This window comes from Giraffa tippelskirchi, chromosome 13 (genome assembly GCF_054371585.1).
Source record: "Giraffa tippelskirchi isolate mGirTip1 chromosome 13, T2T-mGirTip1v1.2.pri, whole genome shotgun sequence".
NCBI lineage: Eukaryota > Metazoa > Chordata > Mammalia > Artiodactyla > Giraffidae > Giraffa > Giraffa tippelskirchi.
This window is the reverse complement of record NC_137287.1, coordinates 96,165,483-96,187,536: the sequence shown is the minus strand read 5'-3', so window position 1 is coordinate 96,187,536 and position 22,054 is coordinate 96,165,483. Positions and strand designations below refer to the sequence as shown.

The 22,054-nt window shown below is 55.2% G+C and overlaps 1 protein-coding gene across 2 annotated transcripts in view; it reads right to left on the bottom strand.

Annotated features, from left to right (window-relative positions):
* ZBTB46 (zinc finger and BTB domain containing 46) overlaps window positions 1-21,617 on the bottom strand; it is a 50,761-nt gene extending 29,144 nt beyond the window's left edge. Inside the window, exons 1-2 of one of the 2 annotated variants that reach the window (XM_081557484.1) lie at window positions 21,321-21,617; window positions 940-1,908 (exon numbers count right to left, since the gene is read on the bottom strand). In XM_081557484.1, the coding sequence (XP_081413610.1) occupies window positions 940-1,876 (937 nt within the window). In that variant the 5' untranslated portion in view covers window positions 1,877-1,908; window positions 21,321-21,617. Of the gene's footprint in view, window positions 1-939; window positions 1,909-20,495; window positions 20,704-21,320 lie in introns of those variants that run through there. The other variant, XM_081557483.1, reaches the window with a different exon arrangement.
* Between the last annotated feature and the right edge of the window lie 437 nt (window positions 21,618-22,054).

Genomic DNA, 22,054 nt, shown 5'->3' with positions numbered 1-22,054 from the left:
GTGTCTGATTCTTTGTGACCCCATGGACTGTATCCTGCCAGGCTCCTTTGTCCATGGGATTCTCCAGGCAAGAATACTGGAGTGGGTTGCCATGCCCTCCTCGAGCAGATCTTCATGACCTAGGAATTGAACCCACGTCTCTTAAGCCTCCTGCATTGGCAGGAGGGGTCTTTACCACTAGCACCACCTGGGAAGCAGGTGGGAGACACCTAGCCTGGAAGACAAATAAAACCACTCTCCAGAGGGTCAGGAAAGTGTGAAGGCAGCTAAGCTATGAGCCCTCACCACTGATGGACTGGGGTCCAGGAGAGCCCCACCCCCAATACGGTAACACTCCCCCTCACTGCTCTGAGTTTGGACCACCAAGCCCACACTTGTTAGCAATGAGGAAATACCCCTCGTTGGGATGGGAGCTGGTGGCCTCAAACCCTTACATCCTCCAGCACAAAACTTGTGCACGTGGGTTAGAGCCCACAAGCCTGGCCTGGCCTTTCCTTCCACCTACGCCACTTCACTTCAAGGACTTTTTCATCTCTTTAATGCTGTAATGTTTCTATCTTTAAAAATTAAGGTATCCCAGCCACTTCTTATGAGGCTCCCTGTGTGAGAGAAGTGGCCCCACACCCCACAATGGGCTCCTAAGTGTCACCCTACTTCTCCAGCTCCAGACCCCCTGCTTCAGAGAAGTCCCACCCCAGATCCCTCTGTGTGTAGGTGGCCCGGGCGCGGCATTGATGGCAACGCCAGGAGGTCACCACGGCCGCATTCTTGCTCTCACACCGATTTATTGCAATAATTGGGGAAGCCACCTGTGTGAGCCTGGAAAAGTGCCACGTTGTGGACAAAACGAGTAGCCCCAGGGCCACCGACAAGCCATGTCTTTGTGCTGCCATGGCCCCACGGTGCCTGAGCCCCGCCTGTAACAAAGGAAAGGCTTACTTGAGTCGCGGCTGCTGAATGGCCACCCAGACGTCGGGAGGAAAGATGGCAGCGGGGAGCCGGCCCGGCTGTCCTCCTCTACCTGCTGTGTGATGTGTCGGACTGTGTCTTTGTTTTTCCTATTCTTCCTCCGGCCCGTGGGCTGCCAGCCATCCCCGGCAGTCTGCTCTGAGAAGGAGTTCTGGATGGTGCCGTCCGCGGCAGAAGGCGGCTCGCTGCCCCCGTAGTGGGCCGGTGAGAGCGGCTCCTCCTTGACATGCAGGGGCCCGCAGCCCACGTCGCCAGGCCACAGTGGCTGCGAGGCAAGGTCGTCAGGGCCGTCAGGCTTGGGTTCCTGATCCTCCTTCCCGTAGCTGCTCCCGCCCTCATGGCAGCTGGCGATAGCTGAGTCCCCGGAGGAGTTGGCAGGGCTCGTGCGCCGGGCCAGCCATGGGGAGATGCTCCTCCCAGCCATCACAGCGGAGATGAGGGCATCCGCACCACCACCGGGCGGGGCGCCCACCTCAAACGCCTCAAGCTCATCCGAGGCATCCGGCTTGATGCTGATGTCCAGCGCGGCCTTGATGAAATCATGGCAGGCCTGAACGATGTCCGTCATTTGCAGGAAGCTGGCCGCGGACATCACCTCGATGACGTTCCTGCTAGTGAGGGCCAGATGGGCAGAGTACATGAAGTCGATGATGGCCTTGAAGCCCTGGGCCGTGACGATGTCCAGGTGCGTGACCGTGGCCTGCTCAGAAGTCTTCTGCACCTGGCAGTAGAGTGTCTTGAAGTAGCGGCTGCTGCCGAGCAGGACGTTCTTGTGGGCCTTGAAAACCTTGCCCTCCACCACCACACACACGTCACACAGCACTCCGTGCTGCCTCTGCTCATTCAGCTCGCGCAGCAGGTGTCGGTAGTGGGACGCGATTTCCATATCTTCCTTCCGGTTGTTCATCTGGGATCCTGGGGTGGCCTCCTCTATGGACTCTGTGGGGTGAGAACGGAAGGGTTACCCGCACGGTCACACACGCACCAAGGGCTGAAGCGTGCACAGAGGGAGGCTGCTGGGCACAGGGCACCTGAGGGCGGCACCTGAGCCAGCTCCGTCCTCCTGCACACAGCGCCATGGACAGAACCCTACATGCTACAGCCAACCCTCCAACCAAGCAAATATTCCAGAAAGGACGAGAAGGCCCATCTGCAGTCGAAAAGACTTGCTTACCCGAACAGAAAGTCTAGGTGAGGAGAACTAAGTGCACCTTCACCCCCACCCTTGAAGAAGCGTCTTTAATGGCAAAACGACAGCAACATCCTATATGGTCCAACACATGGGGCAGGAAGGGCCGAGGATGGATGCCCACAGTCCAGTCCAAACCAACTGCAGAAGGAGGAGGCCCCTGACTACCTCAGCTCCCCAGGAAGGTGTCCAGTGGAGGAGGGACCCAAGGTGACAAGAACCCCCTTTGTTGTCCCGAGTACCCGAATCATTTCTCAAGTTGGGCCCCACTGTACTGCTCCCCCCGGCTCTGTTTCCTAGCTCTCTGCTGCCCCCAGAGTTTCTGGGGCCACCGGACTGTGTGGCCGAGATAAGAGCACTTCAGTGCTGCCCTGTCAGGAGGCCACAGCCCGAAGCCAAGGCGTGGGCAGGGCTCCCTCTGAAAACCGCACAGGGGATGTGTCCCGGCCTTTGCTGCTGACCAGCAACCCTTGGTGTCCTTGGCCCGCGTGGCGTCATTCCTGAACCTGTGCAGTGTCACTGCGCATGTCGGTCCCAACGTCCCCCACAAGGACAGAGTCATATCGGACGAGGCCCCTCCCACTTCAGTACAAGTCCCAGCCCAACCAGGCCAGGTTCTGAGGTGCTGGGGGTGAGGACCTCAATACACGAATTCTGGGGCCGCTGTCACTGTGTGAAACCCCCCAAGGAAGATAGATCTTCCTTTTAAACTCACCCTTTCCCAGCTGGTCAGAGGTGGGGACATCGTCCACCTTTCCCATGGGGAGCAGAGGGCAGGCAAGGGAGGGGAGAGTGGGGGTACACCTCATGGTAGAATAGCTTTCCCTAGACTTCCAACACATTTCCCAACATTACCTGGGCTCACCTGCAGATGGCTGCAGTCCTCAGGCCAGGAGAACGAGGCCGGGGAGAGTCCAAGTCTTTTGCTCCCTCATATCTCTCTATGGTCCCTTGGGCACTGTTCCCACCAGCCCCCACCCAACTCCAGAAGTAAACAGGCTACTTCGATAGTGAGACCAGTGGGACCTGACCCCAAGGATGGACCCTGAGGAGGAAGAGGAGTGGTCAGAACTGGCCATAGGGGGGTCCTCACACTCACAGCTGATACTGGGGTGCCCGACCCTGGAGGCCCCCTGAGGGCAGTCATCACCCAGTCTGCTCTTCCTCTAGGGCATGTGAGGAGGAGAGGAGGACAGACAGACCATCCAGGTTGGCTTCACCCCACACCTGGCATCACACTCAGGTTAACCAGACACTGAGGGAGGAACTGGAACACGTGTCAAGTCAGGAAATCAACCATCTGAGCGCAAAACATCGGCTTCGTGCCTGAGTCCACAAGGAGCTCCTGGCCATGTGCAGGGGGTGGGGGTGGGGTGGAGGGAGGTACTCAGGTACCTAAGGACCCTGTATTCAAATTAGGAAGATGCAGGTTTCATTACCTGACTTCCTGTATGCATAATAAATTTCTTTATTCACCAGTGAAGCAGATCCTCTAAGAATCAGGAAGAAAACTGAAAAGGGGGAAACGCCAGAGCCGTTTACAGAAGCAGCAACTACCTCACAGGGTTTGCATTTCTAAAATAATTTCAACTCATATGGGAAGTTCTAAAATAAATTATTATTCAATCAGAGCAGCTTAAAAATCAGTTATGTATTTCACAGAGAATCTGTTATAAGAAAACACAATTTTCATTAGGGAAAAAAGCTACCTGTATGCTAAAAAGAAGACGAATCTAAAGGAATGATAATCAAAAATAGATTAGTCAGGGTCTTCCCTGGGGGGCCAGTGGTAAGGACTCCACCCTCCCACTGCAGGGAGCATGGGTTCAATTCCTGGTCAGGGAATTAAGATCCCGAGGGCCATGTGGTATAGCCAAAAACAAACAAACAACAGATTATTCTGCTATGGAAACATTAAGCATTCACATAATTTATCCAAGCCTACTGAAACTTTAGAGGAATAACTGAATTTGCATTTCAAAGTTGCTAATGTCTGAACATCAGTGAGACATTCATGGGGTCCTGCCCACCTGACCACAGCAGAAGAGCTGCTGCCCAGTGGCCATGACCCTAAAAACAGAAACATCCTAGTAGTCAGCATCCTAGTAGTCACATCACACAGCAGTCTGACGAGAAAGATGCAGGCTTCACACTAAAGCATGCTCACAGAGGTTTTTCTTTGAGGGCTAGGACAGCAGAGCATCTGCCCTGCCCCAAAAGAAGGTACTGCCTAGTGGAGACGCACCTGGCCATGGGACATACACCTGCTCAGGGAGCATACACCTGTGGACCCACACCTATTCATAGGACATACATGCTAAGTTGCTTCAGCCCTGTCCGACTCTTTGCGCCCCTATGGACTATAGCCCACCAGGCTCCTCTGTCCAGATTCTCCAGGCAAGAATACTTGAGAGGGTTGCCATGCTCCCCTCCAGGGGATCTTCCTGACCCAGGACTGAAACTGTGTCTCTTATGTCCCCTGCATTGGCAGGCATGTTCTTTACCACTAGTGTCACCTAGGAAGCCCCATAGCACACACACCTGTGGACAGATAACCTGACTGTCATTCTGAATTACCTGTGCTGCTGCATGGACCACAGGGCACTGTCATGCATTCCAAGGTCCACATGGGCAGTCCTGTGAGTCCACATGGACAGTCCTGTGAGGAAGGGACCCTCAAAGAGGAGCCTGTGGCCCTGAAGGGTCCCAGATGCCACTCTGTCAAGAGAAGCTCAGGCTGGTGAGAACAAGGGGCACATGGGTTACCTGCTGCCATACCAGCACCTGCAACTTCATCAAAGTGACCCACGTGCCACCTGGAAGCCACACCATCTCTACACGGGTTTCATGTCTCCTGGGATCCCTACTCTCTGTTTTATTTATAGCTCGCTAATCTCAAAACACTTCAGCCTCAGACAGAATCACTTATGACCACCTTGGTGCAAATACAAGTTGAATCCATGTTCCAGACTAGACTCTAAAAGTGTGCCGATCTCCACCATGCAGATTTCGGAGCCACCCCCGCAGACATAACCCAGGACACCGGGACCATGCAGGTGACGGCAGGGCGAGTGATGGAGGGGTCAGTGGAGGCCCTGTCCTGCCTGGTGGGAAATTTTCCTGATGCTGCCAGAGCCATTTCTAAAACCGACACCTCTGGGAAAGGTGGAGGTGGTCTCCAAACTGCCTGGCAGGGAACCTGAGTCCAGCCATCCAGAGCCACCGAGCTCGTGCTGGGCACCACAGACCTGCCCTGCCCCGGGTCTCGCAGTCCCAAGCTGGCTCCCATGACCCAAGAGACCCAAGTCTCGACTCTTCAGTATGGTGACCTGGGGTCAAGGCGGGGTTTGAGGTCTCCCCTAAACAAGTTGCGCTCAGACATGAGCACGGACCTGCTGTGCCAATCTCCTCTCTGAGCATCAGGGGCAGACGTGATGTCAGGGGCACTCCCATCTGTCACTTCCAGGGTACAGAGCCCAGAGCACTCCAACCCCAAGGCACCTCACGAACCTTCTCCCCACAGCATCTGAAAGTAAGGAGGTTGCAACCAACAGCCATCTTCACAAATTACCAGCAGGAGGCCTGTCTCTTATTCACCCAGCTTGCTCACAAGACCATGGATGCTTCACTGGTAAAAGCCAAATAAATTGCCAAGTCTTGAAAATCACAAGAAACACGGAACGTGCAGACTGCGCTGAGTTTATTTCATTTGCTGCATTGTAGGTTCAGATTAGTAATTCTAGGAGCAGGAGGGGATATTCATGTTTTTCCTCTGGTCCCTAAGGAGTTCCACCTTGAAGATACTTGGTTCTAATAATAAGGATGTAAAACAGTGAATGCATTTGGACTTTGTATCCAGCTGCACTCAAAGAAACCCCAGGTGTGGGCAAGGATCGGGAGCCCTGGCCGGCTGGTCCCTCCCCAGGACCGGTCACCGAGTCCCAGTACAGAAAAGCCCAACGCTAAGAGGTGAGCACCTCAAACACCCATGGAATCTCCTCGCCAACCCGACTTCACCTCTTCTCACTCTCTGTTTCCACTGTGCTCCATTTACACTTTCTTGAAATTTTCCTGGAAACGTGACCGAACAGGTGAATATTGTTTTAAGGTGGAAACAAAGTACCTTTAGTGCTAGAACCAGACCACCCACTCCTGGTCTCCAGAGGCCAAGCTGCTGCCCACAAGCCCCATGAAGCCCCATCTCTGCCCTTGCCCAGCCGGCTGAGCGTGTCTAAAAGGCCCTTCCAGGTGGACACAGGTAAATCTCTAGATAATTACGCTGCGTGAAAGCAGCCGGACAAAGGAGACAGTGCAGGAATCCCTTCCATGAAACTGGAACCTGCAAAGAGACCTACACAGGCAGGGACAGGGGCTACCTGGCCTGGGGACAGCGAGGGACAGAGACACTGCTGTGCACAAACCCATCCATTTACCCTCTTCCAATGAGCAAATTGTTGTACGCAAATTATGACAATGTCGACTACAAAACTACTTTTATGGAAATATCCTTGCTCGACTACAAACTAGTGCATACCCATCACCATTTGCCATGGGTTGAACCGTGTCCTAGACTCCCTTGTGGCAGGTGACCTTATTTGGAAATGGGGTGCCTGTAGATGGAACTGGTTAAGACATGGTCGCTAGGGTGAGCCCTGCTGCAACATGACTGGTGTCCTTAAGGAAGGGGACCCTGGGACACAGACCCTTGTAGGGAGACAGCTGTGTGACAGGAGAGATGAGGCCATGACCAAGGAAGCACTGGAAGCTGGAGGGACGCCTGGGACAGGTCCCCATCCTGCCCAGCACCTTCAGAGGGGGTGCAGCCCTTGTTCTCTGATCTCTGCCCTCCAGGGCTTCGATGGGATAGATCCCTGTCATTTAAGACACTCAGCCCAGGGTTCTGCTAGGAGCCCGAGACACACATCTCTTATCTACCAAAGAACCCACCAACACCAGTGGATGATACAGTCTGTATGGGAAGTGCTCAGCTCCTCACCAAGGCCTCTGCCTGACGTCCCATGGGCAGAACCCAGCCAGCCTCAGGCCCTCCCTGTGTGGACACCACGTCCCACATCCCAGGGTTCTGAAAAACCCAAGATCCAAGACACTGAGAACAGGAAACCATTTTATAACCCACACTTTATACACATTGTTTTCTCAGGGTTCCTTGCTGCCTTTTAAAATTTAAAACTGAGCTCCTGACTAGGAAGAAATACTCCATGTTCAGTAACAGAAATCATCTTAGGTGCCCTGCGGGGTCAGCTCTGCCTGAAGTTTCTCCAGTGACTCATAGCCTGACCCTTGGGTGCTGCAGACCAGGGTGATCTCAGAATGCAAACCCGTGTGGGCCGGAGGGGTCCCCACCCCCGGCCCCTGCCCAGCCCCACCCCGTCACCACCCTTTTCCCTGTCACGGCCTCTTTCAGTTCCCTCGCCTCCATGGGACCAAGAGCCTCCTCCGCCCCCCTCCCCGGCCTCTCCTACCTGTCTAGATGTCACTTCCTCTCAGGATGCACACACCCTGACCACATAGGGCCAGATGCGCCCTGTCTCCGCCTGCCTGGCTCTGGCTCTCAGTGTGGAATGACCCACAGAATTCCAAGGTCTTAGCTGTGGCCCAGCCTTAGCCCCAGTGTGATTCCATATCAGCCCCTGAGGGTGTCCAGCGGTGCTGGGCGCTGGGCTCAGGCTGAGGACTGGGCCCCCCAGGCCAGAGCCAGAGCAGCACAGAGGTGCTATGAGGGCTCTTGGAGAGGGTCTGGGGTGGGGGCATAAGCAGCGAGACTGACTGAGTGGGGGCTGGGCATGACCACCCCAGAGACCCGGCCGAGGCTGACCCTCAAAGTTCCAAGACACAGAGCCACCCGCGCTGGCGTCCCAGCCCAACCCGGAGGACTGCGGCCCAACCAGCATCACGTGGACAGAAGAACCACAGAAGTCGGCCCAGCACCTTGGGACACAAGAGGCCTGTGTTTCAGGACGGTCGAGGGCATCAAGCTACGGCCAACACACAGGCAGCCCAGGGAAGACACAGCACCTCAGCGTCTGACGGGAGAGCTTGTGGGACACAGACGGGGCAGGGCCAGTGAGAGAACCGCAAGGAGCCAGGGTGGTGCCGGCCCAGACCTCAGGGTGGTTGGGGCACCAACCACCAAGATGGGGAAGCCAGGGGCTAGTACATCAAGGGGAGACAAGGGTTCTCAAGGAAGAGCAGCCCCCCAGGGGTCCCAGATGTCCTGTTTGGTAGCGTGCCTGGGGCCCCAGGAACAATTGCAGGGGTAGGGAGAGAACAGAAGAGACCAGGCAGGGAGACCTCCTACAAAGCTGAAGCAGAATCACAGCCCCAGCCAGGTATCCACACAAGAGCTCTGTCGCTTCTGCAGGTGGGAAGCTGGTCCACAAATTTGCTTTGTGGGGTTGGGGAGAGCAAGGGGAAGAGGTTACGGCTTTACCTGTGCCCCCAGGCACCTCCTGCTACACTCGACCCTCACTGTGGCCCTTTCCTCTCTAAACCACGAATGACTGTAATGGGCAGCTACCAGCTCCCTTAGGCTGTGATGAGTCATCGGGCAATACAGATGTGCTCTTTTTAACAGGTGGATAGAGGGGCAAATCCTGCTGTGGATGCAATCCCCCCAGCTGCTGACAAGCCGCCTCCTCCTGGAAGTCTCTAGGGGCTCCTCCTACAACAGCACACGTGGTGTCTCTGTCAATCAAGAGAAACTGTTTAAATGTCCCAGCTTAGCTCCTGGTAGAAGTAGCAGTGGACAGCACCTTCCTGATCCTGGGTGGGCCTGAAGGTCCCACTTTCACCTCACTGAAGGACATGACAGTGAGGCCATGGACAAAGGGCCTCCGACCAGCCCCATGACATCCCAGGACGACAATTCAGAGCTGACACCACAGGTGTGGCTGAGAGGTGGGCTCTGATGTTCTGCATCAGTCACAGCTCACAGCAAAGGTGGAGGATGGATACAGAGTTACTTGCTTTTATGGGGTGAATCGTGTCCCCAGAAGACAGCACCTGTGAATGCGACCTTATTTAGAAACAGGATCCTGGTAGATTTAACCAACTTAAGATGAGGTCATAACCCAGTGAGACGGGTGTGTCACAAAAAGGGGAAATCTGGATACAGACACACAGAGGGGGGACGGAGGCAGAGGTGGGGGGGGATGAGGCCACAGCCCAGGGGTGCCTGGGCCACAAGAGCTGAATAGGCGGGCAGGACTCTCTCCCAGAGCCCTCAGAGGGGGCACAGCCCCACGACCCCTGCTGGGGGAACATGTTCCTGTCGTGTTTCTGCTGTGTTTGCCACCAGTCTGTGGCACTTTGTTACAAAAGCCACAGGAAAAAGCCACACATCCACTTAAAATTTTTAAGTTTTTCTTAAAAAGAAAATTGATCAGCTTAACAAGGCAGAAAAATTATATCCAAGGGTTTTAAATCTGAGCTATACTGTGACTTGAAATGTTAACTCTTAACACTTGTACTCCTTCTGCCAAGGAAAAACATCAAATCTAAACAGGAAAGGAAAAAAAAACCAGCACCTAGTTCTCAAGCAAGGGGATGGAATCCTCTGTAGTCTCTCAACTTTTGACTTTGAAACACTTTCCAACAGAAGGAAAAGTTGCAAGAATGATTCTTGAGAGAACTCCCACCTAACCCTTAACCAGATACACCAGTTCTTTAATATTTTGCAACATTTGTTTACATCAAGCAAATGCTGGAATCTTCAATCGCTGTCTTTTCTATTCAAAGTTGCATTTCTTGAAAACAAGAGGATCCAGCCAACTGTCTAAGGTGCTACCTAGGAAACCCCATCATACAGATCACTGGGCTTAGACTGGGGCAGAAACGTAATGCATGACTCCCCGGCTGGTGGTGGGAGAACCCCACTCAGGCTTGGACCAGCACAAACGTTCGTGCTGGCATCCAACACAATTTTAGCTGCTCATCGGACGTTTCCAAGTCCCCACTGTCATTCTGCACAGGCCTTGCAGACGGTAAACACTCATTAGATGCTGAATAAATGAAGGCTGGGTGGACGGTTGCCGAGAGAATGAAGAGTGTGTGTCTGCAGTGGCAGACAGGCACACACCTGAGACTCTCACCTTCTCAGGAAGCAGAAACCAGGCGACAGTGAGGAGTGAATCCCACTTCCCTCACCAGCTCGGCCAGAGTCCCGGTGTTCTCCTCACGAGAATCAAGCCCCCTGTCCCTCAGCCATGCACCTATTTCATCAGCTACCATTTGAACAAAGGGGCACGCACCCCAGACCCAGGGTTGGCTGTGGATGAAAACAACTTACCTAGAAAAGAACTAAGGCAAAAATAGCTCATGGCTCCAAACAAACACTAAAATATTCGAAAGAAATGATCTGGCCAAAAAATTATGCTTAAAAAATTCCAAGATGATACTATATTAAATCTAGAATTTTTCAAATAAAACTTACATAGGTGATAATCATTTTGAACATTTTATGTACAGATCCTTAATAGAAGGTACAAGTATCTTTAAAAGCAGGCACAAAATATAAAAACGATTCATTTTTTAAGTCAGAAATTCCGATGCAGATGTCACTGTCACACTTTGGTCACTGAGTACCAGACACACAGTCCCGGTTGCCTGGTCCTCGAAACAGGGTGGAGCTCCTGACGGTCAGAGGATGCCACCAGCCAGACCACCAAGTGGGACCAACAGGTTCAACTTTTCAACAAACAGCCCAAAACGGAATAAAGCAGATTTCAGAGCCACTACCCCAAGTGCAACTTCTCCAAGTGCAACTCCTGGGTCTGTCCCGACTGAAGCTCAAATCAACCAGTAGTAAAAACTCAGACGATGCCATCCCCAAGCCTGAGCCCCAACTGGGGGGCCCAGGAGGTACTCACAGAACCACCCACATGAAGGAAAGCACGGGACAGTGAGACAAAATGTTTGTGATTAGCTTTAAAATAGTTCAGAGCAAAAACAGAGAAACTCAAATGTGAGAAGAAAAGGGAATTACTGAAGCTGGTGAAGGAAACACACTCACTAATTCTGTGTGTGTTTGAAAACTTCCAAAGTAGGGATCTGAAAATACAACGAGGTTATGAAAGAATAAGATCACTTGTACAGAATCAAGGGAGTTTGTGATTAAGAGAGGTGGTGCTAAGAGATGAGGCTTCCCAGGTGGTGCTAGTGGTAAAGAACCCACCTGCCAGTGCAGTAGATGGGAGTTTGATTCCTGGGTTGGGAAGATCTCCTGGAGGAGGGCATGGCAACCCACTCCAGTATTCTTGCCTGGAGAATGCCAAGGACAGAGGAGCCTGGCAGGCAACAGTCCATGGGGTCACAAAGAGTCAGACACGATTGAAGCGAGTTAGCACACACACACACGTATGTGCTAAGAGACAAGGCTGCTGCCTGGCCTGCAGACCTCAGTCCAGGACTATGCATGCCAACACAGGTGGGGGTGGTGGTGTATGGCACAGCCTGTCTGCTACAAGAGTCACAGGGTGTGCACAGGGACCCAGCCCCTCCCACCCCAGCAGGGGAGGGTCCTTATTCAGGCGGTGACCGTGGGAGGGAATCAAAGTGACAGCAGTGACCTTGGCCTCCAGAGGGTTTGGGTCCCATGGATCCACAACAGGGGGACTTCACCTGTGAACGTGGACGACAAATGCCAGGCATACAACAGCCCCATCCACACCCACAGCCTTTACAGCCACCATGGGGCACTCCCACACTGGTCACTGTAAGAATTATGACTTTCAGACCACTCAATGAATCTATTCGATGTTATGTGAGGTTCCTCATGTTACTCTTGCATGAAAGGTTTTCTAAATTTTGAAGACTACATTTTGTTTTCCTTCATCTCCTATAAGAAGCAATAAAAATGCTGTCTAGAAAAGGGGCCCCTCCAGCTGCCCAGGGGCAAGAAAGGCCTGGGTCCACCTGGGGGGCAGATGGGCACATGGGTAGCTAGTCCTGCAGGAGGGCCAAAGGAGGGGCCATGTCCTGCTATAGAGTAGCGGCACTAAACACCCACCCCAATGGCCCCACCAGACACCCTGGGCTCTGCCTCTGCCCCCACCACACCCTCCCTCCAGGCCCAGCTGCATCTCCTCTCCTCTGCATGCATCGATGTCTGTCTGCTCTGTCACCTCCCCTCTGGGGACATGCGACCCAACACAGCCAGGACCTTGTTGGCGCCTGCGTTCCTGGACCGAGAGCCCCCCCCACCCCCTTACTGAGAGCATGGGGCTGAGTGCAGGTCTGTGGAGCAAACTCACTAACACCGTGGTCACTGGCCTCATTTGCACAACCATCAAGGGATGGGTAAGTATGAGCGGTGATTGCTGGAGATGAATGGGGAGGCCTCAGGAAACGCTGGCATTGAGAAATAAATGTGGCAACATGTCAGGCGAACACAAGCTGTAACGGTGGAGAGGGTTGAATCTTTTCCCCCAAAACGATCCACTTACGTCTTAACCACAGGGGAATATGACCTCACTTAGAAAAGGGGCCTCTGAAGGTGTAATCGAGTTAAGATTAGATCATCATGGTGGACACTAATTCAAGGTGACTGGCATCCTAATAAGTAGAGGCAAATCTGACACCAGGGTGACAGCCATAAGGGCAGGATGGGAGGCAGGAGGGACATGTCTTGGCTGTGAGCACCCAGGACTGCCAGCTGCCACCAGAGACTCAAAGAGGCAGGAAGCGTGTCCTTCCCTGGAGCCTCTGGAGAGAGGGTGGCCCTGCCCACACCTTGACTTAGGACTTCTGGCCTCTAGGTTGTGAGAGAGTAAACCTCTGTTGTTTTAAGCTCCCAGATTAGTGGTCTTTTGCTCTGACAGTCCCAGAGAACTCATACAAATAGAAGACTAACTTAAATAGATTGCTCCCTGGTCAGACGGTAGGAAGTCCCTCTGAGATGGGCCATGAAGTGTTCCCAACCAGGATCCACACAGTCCAGCCCACCAGCCTCCCCCGTAACCCGACTCAGCAGCTTGTGGCGGGGCTGGAAGTTGTGTCCGGATGAAGCTCACCCCATCGAGCCAGAGACACAGTCCACCCCTTCCTCCAAGGAAGCCACGTGGCAAAGCCGCACATGTCCAGAGTCTGGAACATATACAGGTTTCACAGCAGCTCAGCCTCACCCCTGGACCCTAGGCCTGGTGCTGGCCCCCTCCCAGTGGGTGGCAGAGAGGTATATGGGGAGTGCCCTCGAGACAAAGTGAGAATCATTGTCTGCCCTGATAGTCACATGTCCGCTTCAGTGTGTATCAAGAAAAACATAACTGAGATGCCTGACTCATGACTTCATGGATATTCTTGCTTCTTAAGACGAGGCAAAGCAAAGGTAAGTAGATGTGAGGTCGGTGTGACCCTCAGGCAGTGGTATGGGCAGCACTGAATTGTGCTTGCCCTGCATGCTCCTCCAAGGCTCGGTGCATCTTCTGAGCTCGGAGGAAGACACTCTGTCTTTGAGGGACCACCCGAGCCTCAGTGAAGCAGATCTGCTGGACACAGTGAAGGTGGGTCCCCTGGCACTGACCCTTCCGACCCTCTTCTCAGGCTCTCAAGGGCACATGTACACCTGGAAGTGCTCCCGGCTCCCTGGCCTCCTGAGTGCCCTGCTCATCACAGAAGAACCATGGTCACTGTAGCCACACGGTACACCCACCGACTGAAACTTCTGCCTTCTCTCTGCTCCCAAGTCTGGGCACTGGGATTTCCACCCCACAACAGAATCAAAAGCAGCAGATGACAGAGAAACCAGAAGGGAAGAGGTTTAAAAGACCCCACCCACCCACACCCCAGTGTTTTTCACTTGTCCAGTGGAGCTCAGTGACTTTAATGGTAAGGCGGTCCAAGGACAGTGTCACCTTATCACTCCCTGTTCTGATCTCATTCTGCCAACAATGTAAGAAAGAATAGGAGGACTTCCCCAGTTGTCCAGTAGTTAGGACTCTGCTTTCATTGTCGAGGGCACACATTGAATCCTGGTTGGGGAACTAAGATCCTGCAAGCCACATGGTGCAGCCAGAAAGAAGAAAAATAGGAAAAGTCAACGTACCCAATATTAAAGACCACTTTTCTCAGGTGCCCAGCAGGTCTGTCATGATACATGGTCACTGCCCCCGTGAAGTGTGTGTCTGCTACTAACTTCTGAAAAGTTCTTCAAAACACTCTGAAGTTGAGGGGGTAAGTCTTCATATAAAATAACAGCAATGAAATAACAATGTCTCTATATCACCAGAGGCAATGGAAAAACACCATGTCTTCATGGAAAAACCTAGAAACTTCCTGCTTATGGAGTTATCCATGTATAACCAAAAACGAAAGCAAAAGTGACAACACATGGTAACACACACACTTTAATAATACAATCCTGAACAGAACTCTGAAAGTGCCAGGAAGGAGCTGACCAGAGAGGTTCCATTCACCCCAGACGAGATGCCCAGCTCTCGGCCAGTTAGTGCCCAAGTGGTGTTAAGTGTCCTGCCTCCTTTAGTCTCCATTTGGAAATTAAACCTTATGCATGGACACAGCATCAGCAGCAATCGCCTCTCATCAGAGGAATGAGCCCCTGTGAAACATTGCTGAGAATATTCAGAAGGTAAGGCGACAGCAGCCGGAAGCTCGGGTCTCTTCCTCAACAGCAGGGACACACGTCCTCAGCTTTCTCTTACCTGAGGAGCTTTGTAAGGGAAATTGCCACCTTTAACTTTTCCCTCACTGCCAGTTCTTGCTAGTAACACTGTAGAGGCAGATGGAGAACGCTGGTCAGTGGAGAGGGGTCTGAGACGGGCAGTGGAGGCTGTACTCAGACCACTAGCCACAGAAGTCATGCTAAGGCAGTTTTCATGGGACAGGACAGGAATAAAAAGAATAGCTCTGTCCACTCTTCTCAAACAACCCCAGGGCCCTGCCAGTGAGGCCTCACCTTGTCTGATTGACAAGCCCCAAATGAGACCATGTTGGAAGCTCTGGGACCCTTCCCCCCAGGGCTGACGAACCTTCCCCAGTGTCCTGGGGTCCCAGGGTTCTTGGGCCCAGAGAGGAGAACGCAGAAGGCTTCCAGCGCTTTGATCACAGAATTCCTAGGCCAGCCACCTACATGGGGCCCCGTCCCACTGGACCGGCAGCCCCTCAACCCTGGTCTGGATGCGAAGACCCACTGGAAAGTCAAGGGTTGCTGTTTAGGAAGAGCCAGAGTGGCGGGGACCTCAGGGTGCACACAAGCTGGGCGTGGCCCCCTGCTGAGAAGTGTGAGCCGGTGGGGGGACAGCTGGGGGAGGGGTCACAGACTCCAGGTCACGGCCCCGAAGCTCTGCCACCTGAGACCGCTCCATGCTCACCCCAGAATAAGCATTTCACTCTGCGTCCCGCTTCCCCACGTGACCTTTCCCCTGGGGACCTGGGACGTGTGGCCCGCCAGCCTGCTCCACTTTTTGTGTGAGAAAGGATGTGGGCCACGGAGCTGGCTGCCACAGGGCTGGCAGGAAGGACCGGGTTTCAAGTGCAGACAGACAGCTTCTTCAGAGACCAGGGGTCGGGGTGGGGCCTAGGCCAAGGGGCCCGATTCCCTGGAAAAGGCGATGGCCACCTGTGTGAGAGACTGTGCGCATCGGGCGTCTCTGACTCAACCTCGTCTGGAGCACAGGGGACGTCGCTGGTCCAGGAACTGAATGTAGGGGACCTGGACTGAGCAGTCAGCTGACTCTGCAATTCTGAGAATGTTCTCCGCAGAGTCGGCCCTCTCCTGCCCCTGAAGGAAACAGTAGTGCCTGAGCCATCCTCAAACTTCCTAAAGAAGAGGAAACTGCGGCCCTGAAGCTGCACTGCTTAGAATGGGATGGGATGAGGCAACAAAACACACCTGTTCCGGACACGAAGGCCCATTTGAGGTGCCCGCCTGAGCTGCTCACCCGGGCAACCCATTTGCCCACAGCCCTGAGCTCCTCCAGCGACCTGGCCCCTCCCCTGGGTCTACAACACACCTGAACCTGACACCCAGACATCGTCCTCCCTGCCCTGCCCTGGGCTTCTGGGCCACCCTCCTGATGATGTTTTCCATCACCCTGTCCACCCTCTCACTGAAATCAACAACTCAGTGCACTGGTGCTGCCCCTCTGACCAGCGGGCCCAGCCAGGAGTCCCTGAGTGGGTTTCACAAAGCCCATCTGTATGCTCCCCTAATGTTCTTGTGCACCTCAGCACAGCCACCTCTGTTACTGAGGGCAAATCAGCACCAGGACGTCAGCGTGAACAGCAGACACAGTCTTTAGATGGATGAGGGGTGAGTGGCCAGCCTGAGGGTCCTTGCTCCCCTAGCCGAGTCCTTGGTGGGCTCTCCGGCCCCGGGTTCAGCCGAGGGACAGTGTTCAGAGTGGCCAAAAAACCTGGGTCAGGCCCTCTGCATGCCAAGTGACACACTAAGAGGGCGATCCGCCCAAAGCTGCCCGGGCCCCACCCGCCACGTGTCCACCTTCATGGCAGCTCTGGTTGCTTCAGGTTTTCAAATCCTCTCTCAAAGACAGAGGCATCTTCTTTCTGCTCCACAAAGAAAGGGTCCCACCCCAGGTCCACTCAAACAAGCAGAGCTGGGCTGCCACTTAGGGGCCAGGAAAAGGACAGCTTCCCTGAGACTTTTTCCCCCTGTGAGCGTGACATTTAGGAAGGGATTCGTGTGCTGAAACACGGGCTTTGGAAGGCATCATTTGAGACTACATCGCCTCTCGCCCCAAACCCCACAGCCAATCAGCCCCTAAAGCTGCCTGGCCCCAAGGTTTCTGCCCTCTCCTTGGCTATCCACTCTCTGTGAAGCGGAAGTTAGAAAATAATTAGCCACATAGGTACTGGAACCAGGAGCTGGCACCATAGGCCCAACCTGGGCCAGGGGAGGGGTCTGCATGGACAGCCTTTCCTCCAGTAGTCTTCAGAAAGCCCACCAGGTGGGCCACACCCATCCTTCTCTGAGCTCTCACTAGCATCTGTCACTCACATTGGTGGTTCCTGTAGGGCCTCCACCCTGACCCATCCCAACAGGTCAAAAGCCCCACTGCAGGAATTCTGTCTCCAATCTGGCCCACAGCAAGCTCTCAATACAGCCAAAAATCATCATGAATAAGAAACTCTGGGAATGTCTCTCTAACGTGACTCAAAAAACACACCTGTCAAAACATAGAACCTCTATAAATGCTGTTGAAAAACATGCTAACACTGTTTCTCAACTTTCTGAAGTACCTAAGTCGCTAATTTTTTAAATCCAAATAATGCCATTTAAAAAGACTTAGTCATTTCAAAATCTAAGTAAGAGTTAAACGGCAGTGTTGAGAGACACTGAATGGAAAACTCTGCATCAATCATCCTAAGGACAGACCTGACTGGTTGAGTTTGTCCTTATCCTTCACTAGGACAACTTTTCAGCTTGTTAGAAAAAGTTATTTTTCTTTTCCATGACTTCTCCATCTATGAGCATCCGTCATCACCAGAAAACCAGAACCCAGAGCCCAAGTACACGTGTGTTAGGCACATACCATACCAAAGCTCGAAAGGAAGAAAAAAAGGAAAATGCCGGTGAACCCGGGGCTGAAGATCCCAGCTGTACTGGCCATTAAAGTCAGAGCCAATGGCAGAGAACACAGGGACCGGGGTAGGACAAGACAACTGCGTTGCAAAGACTGAAATGAGTCTTGTGGCCTCAACAGAGATTTTTAAGCATTGTTTAGTCTCAGGAGTTGGGCCAGTCAAGCACATTTGTAGCAAAAAGAAGACTCTTTTTTGTTCAGGGGAGTGGGCAGGTTCACAAGGGAATTCTTGATATCCTACCATCACTCAACAAATTTTAAAGTAGAATATGTTCTATCAGAGAGAAGGAAAAGCCTCTGTTTTTATGAGGACATGAAGCCCCCAGAACAGGGCACAAGAACCCTCTGCACATATTAACATAGCAGTCAACAGGGCACCTGGGCACAGGAAATACCAGCAAAGTGAAGCACGAGTTCAAGTTCACGTTCACAGCTCCAGGCGCCCGGAAGATGTTTTGCAGGGCCTTTGCCGCCGGTCCGAGACCTCTGGTAGAGCAGAGCAGGCGCATAGCTGCCCCAGAAACACAGACCACAGGGACGCAGTGGCCCAATTTCGCTTAATTTGCAAAACCCCACATAAGGACAATGTTGAAAAGTTTGTAATATTCGGTTTAACGTGTTTGCAAATAACACATCGTCTGACTGTAAAAGAGTGTCCTTCCAGGCCCCTAGTGGAGTCTCACCCATCCTCAGTGTCACCTCACCTTCCAAGTGCTCATGTGTGACCGAGGAGGGGGGCAGCCCCCTCCCCCTGGATGATCAAGTGGGGACACAGAGCACCCAAGAGGGTTGAAGCCCCTGCAGCCAACACTCCACCAGTTCTGAACACCAGAAACTGGACGTGGAAAAACAGTTCATTTTCAAATCCTAAACAGCTAGATCTAAACAAAACTCATCTCATCCAAACAAAATTCTTTCATCCAAAGTAATGTCAATGAGGCCTAATGAGATCCTGTCCTGAGGCTGGCCTCCAAGAAAGGCTGACCTTGGGGTTTAGCCTAGAGGTGAGGCTGGCCTCCCAGAAAGGTTGATCTTGGGGTTTAGCCTAGAGGTATCCATTCCATACCCCCTAAACAGAACTCTCCCCATAAACACCCACATACACCTCCTTCCCTTCAGTAAAGGATATAAAAATAATTACTAGTTTTCTAGGGGAACATAGTGTCTAAGTTAGACTTACACCTGGTAACTTCTGCCTCAGCAACCTCTCACTTAGTCCTTTCTGAAATAGCAAGGAGTCTCAAAGTTTTCTCTTCAGAGTATTTATCATGAAACACACCAACTAGGAGTGCACTATAATAAAAATTCTATTGTTCACTTCGTCATTCATGTGAAAAACGCTTCCATAAGTTTCCCTTTGGGGAACAAACTATTTCCCCCTCCCGATGAGTGAAAACACTGCCTTCACAGGCAACACGCAGGCCATCGACAGACCGAATCTACAGTCTGCTACCCAAAGGGAAGTTAGCTGTGATGATAAATCCAGTATGAAAGATTCTACAACTGATACAATTAAAACGCACTCAAAGACTCCGCACAGGTGTCTGAGCCCAGCGGCTCGCCAATGTGTTGTCTAATTAGCATTTCTTTAAACAATGCTGATAACAATCTTGCCTCCGCAATCCAAGACAAACGCTTCGCAGAGACTGTAGCAAGAAAAGCGTAAGGAAATTCTCTGAGAATCTCAGTCAAACTTTCTTTTCTTTGTATTTCCTCGGTGTCTGAAAATACCAGTTCTTCGCCCCTTTGGGTTGTACCCAGGCTCCTCGGTCCAGCCCTATTGTGTGTAGTCCGTTAAACCTACAAATAATGAATTTGTCAGCAGGGCGAGAGGAACCCCAACTAGCCTGAGCCCTCCTCCTGGTGCAGAAAATCGCCCATTTGCCATCCAGATTGAGTTGTCAGACATTGACTCGTGCTACCCTGAAAAACTGACATGTCTATTTACAGAGAAACAAAGACGCGGCTTGCAGCGGACCCCGCTCCCTCCGCGCGCCCCGTCCGCTCCGCGCGCCCCTCGTTGCTCTGCGCGCCCCGTCCCCTCCGCGCTCCTCTAGTTGCCCGGCCTCGAGGCCCCAGCGCCCTGTTTCAGCCAGTAATTAAAATGGAGACGAGGCCAGTGCTGGGCTTCAGGGGGAGACAATGACCCCCAAGGCCCGGCGGAGAACGGGGACCCGCCGCGCCCACCTCCCGCAGTTCCGACTCTTGGCAAACTCGGCGCGGGCGGGTCCGGGTGCGGCTCGGAGTCGCGGGCGGGGGGCGCGCAGGGCGGCGCGGGCGGGGGGCGCCAGGACGCCCCCGGGCTGCCTCCTGGGGCCGGGCGTTGACGCAGCAGAAATTACCAGCTGGAAAATTCCCCTTTCGGAGGTAACGGGGGAGGGACCGCGGCGGCGGCGGCAGGAGGCGCCGAGGACTAAGGGCGCGGGGCAACCCCGTCGCCGCCTCCGCCTCCGAGCGCAGCCCCGCGGGGACCCCGCGTCGCCCTCGCCCGCCCCGCCCCGCCCGCGCCACCGGACCTCAGGGACCAGCGGGGACCGGGCGGGGGTCTCTACCGCCGCCCCCAGAGCTGCAGCCGGGCGCGCCGATCGCCGCCGGGAGGGCGCCCCCGCGGGGCGGGGCGCGGCGGGGCGCGAGGGGCAGGCGGCGGGGGCGCGCCCCGACTCGGAGCGGCTCCAGCCCGGAGCGGTCCGGCCGGCCTGAGCCCCGGCCCCGCCGCGATGCGCCGGCCCGGCCGCGGACAATGAGCCGGCGCCGCTTACCTGTGACCCCATGGGGCGCGGGCGAGGGCGGGCGCCGCGGCCGCCGGACCAGCGCCGGTGATCGCCGCGGCCGCCGGGCGAGCGCTGCGTCCGGGCGGGTCCGAGCTGCGCGCTCGCCTTGGCCGCTGTGTCCGTCTGTCCGTCCGTCTGTCCGTCAGGCCGGCGCGCGCCCCCGCGCCGCTCCAACCCCGCGGCCCCCGCCGCCCGCGCGCGCGCCCCGCCTGCGGACCCTGACCCCGCCCCCCGGCGCGCGCCCGGCCGCTGCTGATTGGCCCGCGCCCCGGCCCCGGCCCCGGCCACCGCCCCGGGCCCCGCCCCGCCGGCCCGGCCGCCGCCCCGCCCCTCGGTCGGCCGGCTCCGCTAGCCCGGCGGAGGGGGCCGCGGCAAGGGTCGGTGCGCCTCCGCCCCCCCGTGGGCGGCTGGACAGCGGAAGTGCGGGCTGGAGCTCGCTGGGCATTGTGGGAAGCCCCCTCCGCGGGGCTGGCGGGGGGCGGGGGTGGCGCGGCGTGGGGTCTCCGGGTGCCCGCGGCCCTTCCCACGGGGACCCAGCACCCGGCAGACCATCCGGTCGGACACGCGGATCGGGACGAGAGCACCCCAACTCTTGCCCGACCGCGCACCTTGCGCTGCCCACGCGCCTGTCCCCCGGGCCACAGGCTGTCCGCGTCCCCCGACGCGCAGTCGCGCCGCACGGGTCTCGCAAACTTCGCGCCTTCCCGGCGGTTTGTGCGGCCGCGCGCCGTGCAGCGAAAAAGCGCTCCCACAGCGCCCAGGGGCTCGGGGCCGCGCCGTCGGGGACCTCGGCGTCCCCGGGGAGAGGCGCACCTCAGGGCGGGGGCCACGGGACAGTGCGTGCCACAGGGGCTTGGATTTGGCCAGTGGAGGCATCGGCGGCCGCGCGCGCATCGGTCCTTCCAGCCGCGTGGTCTGCCCAGGGCTTTGCCGCGCTTCCCCCGCAAGCGATCTCGAGCCCTGCTGCCCGAGAGCAGCCCCGTGCGTCCCTTCTCGCCCCCGCTGTCCTTGAGTCCTCGGGCAGACGGAATGGGAAGCGTGGCCCCGCATTCCTGGCTGGCCTGTGCGGGGGCAAAGGCCACCTCGCTTCCTCTCTCGGTCGCGACGGTGGGAAGGGAGGTGAGCCTGTGGCTGGCCAGCCGCGCAGGGGAGTTGAGCACGACCTGGCCATCCAATGGGAAGGCGCCGCGGGCCGTCTGCGCCCTACCTCCCTGCGGGCCCAGCGCCGCGGAATTCCTCGGGAGGTGGGAGGCGGCGGGCCATTATGGATGCTTTCTCAGGATGTGTAAGGAGGCATTCACTGGGCTGCTGGGGGAGGGCAGCCTGGGGTTGGGGGGGAGGCGGGAATTCTCCTTGAGTGAACAAGGGCGGCCGCGGTCTGGCAGCCAGCGATGAAAAGGCTGGGACACTCCCTCGCTGCAGCCGGCGCCTGAAAATGGCTGCAGACACCCGCACCCCACTCCCTTCCCGATGCCTGCGCAGGAGCAACCCTCTTCCCCGCAAGACTTACTCCTGGAGGACCCAGGCCTGGAACCGCAGGCCCAAAT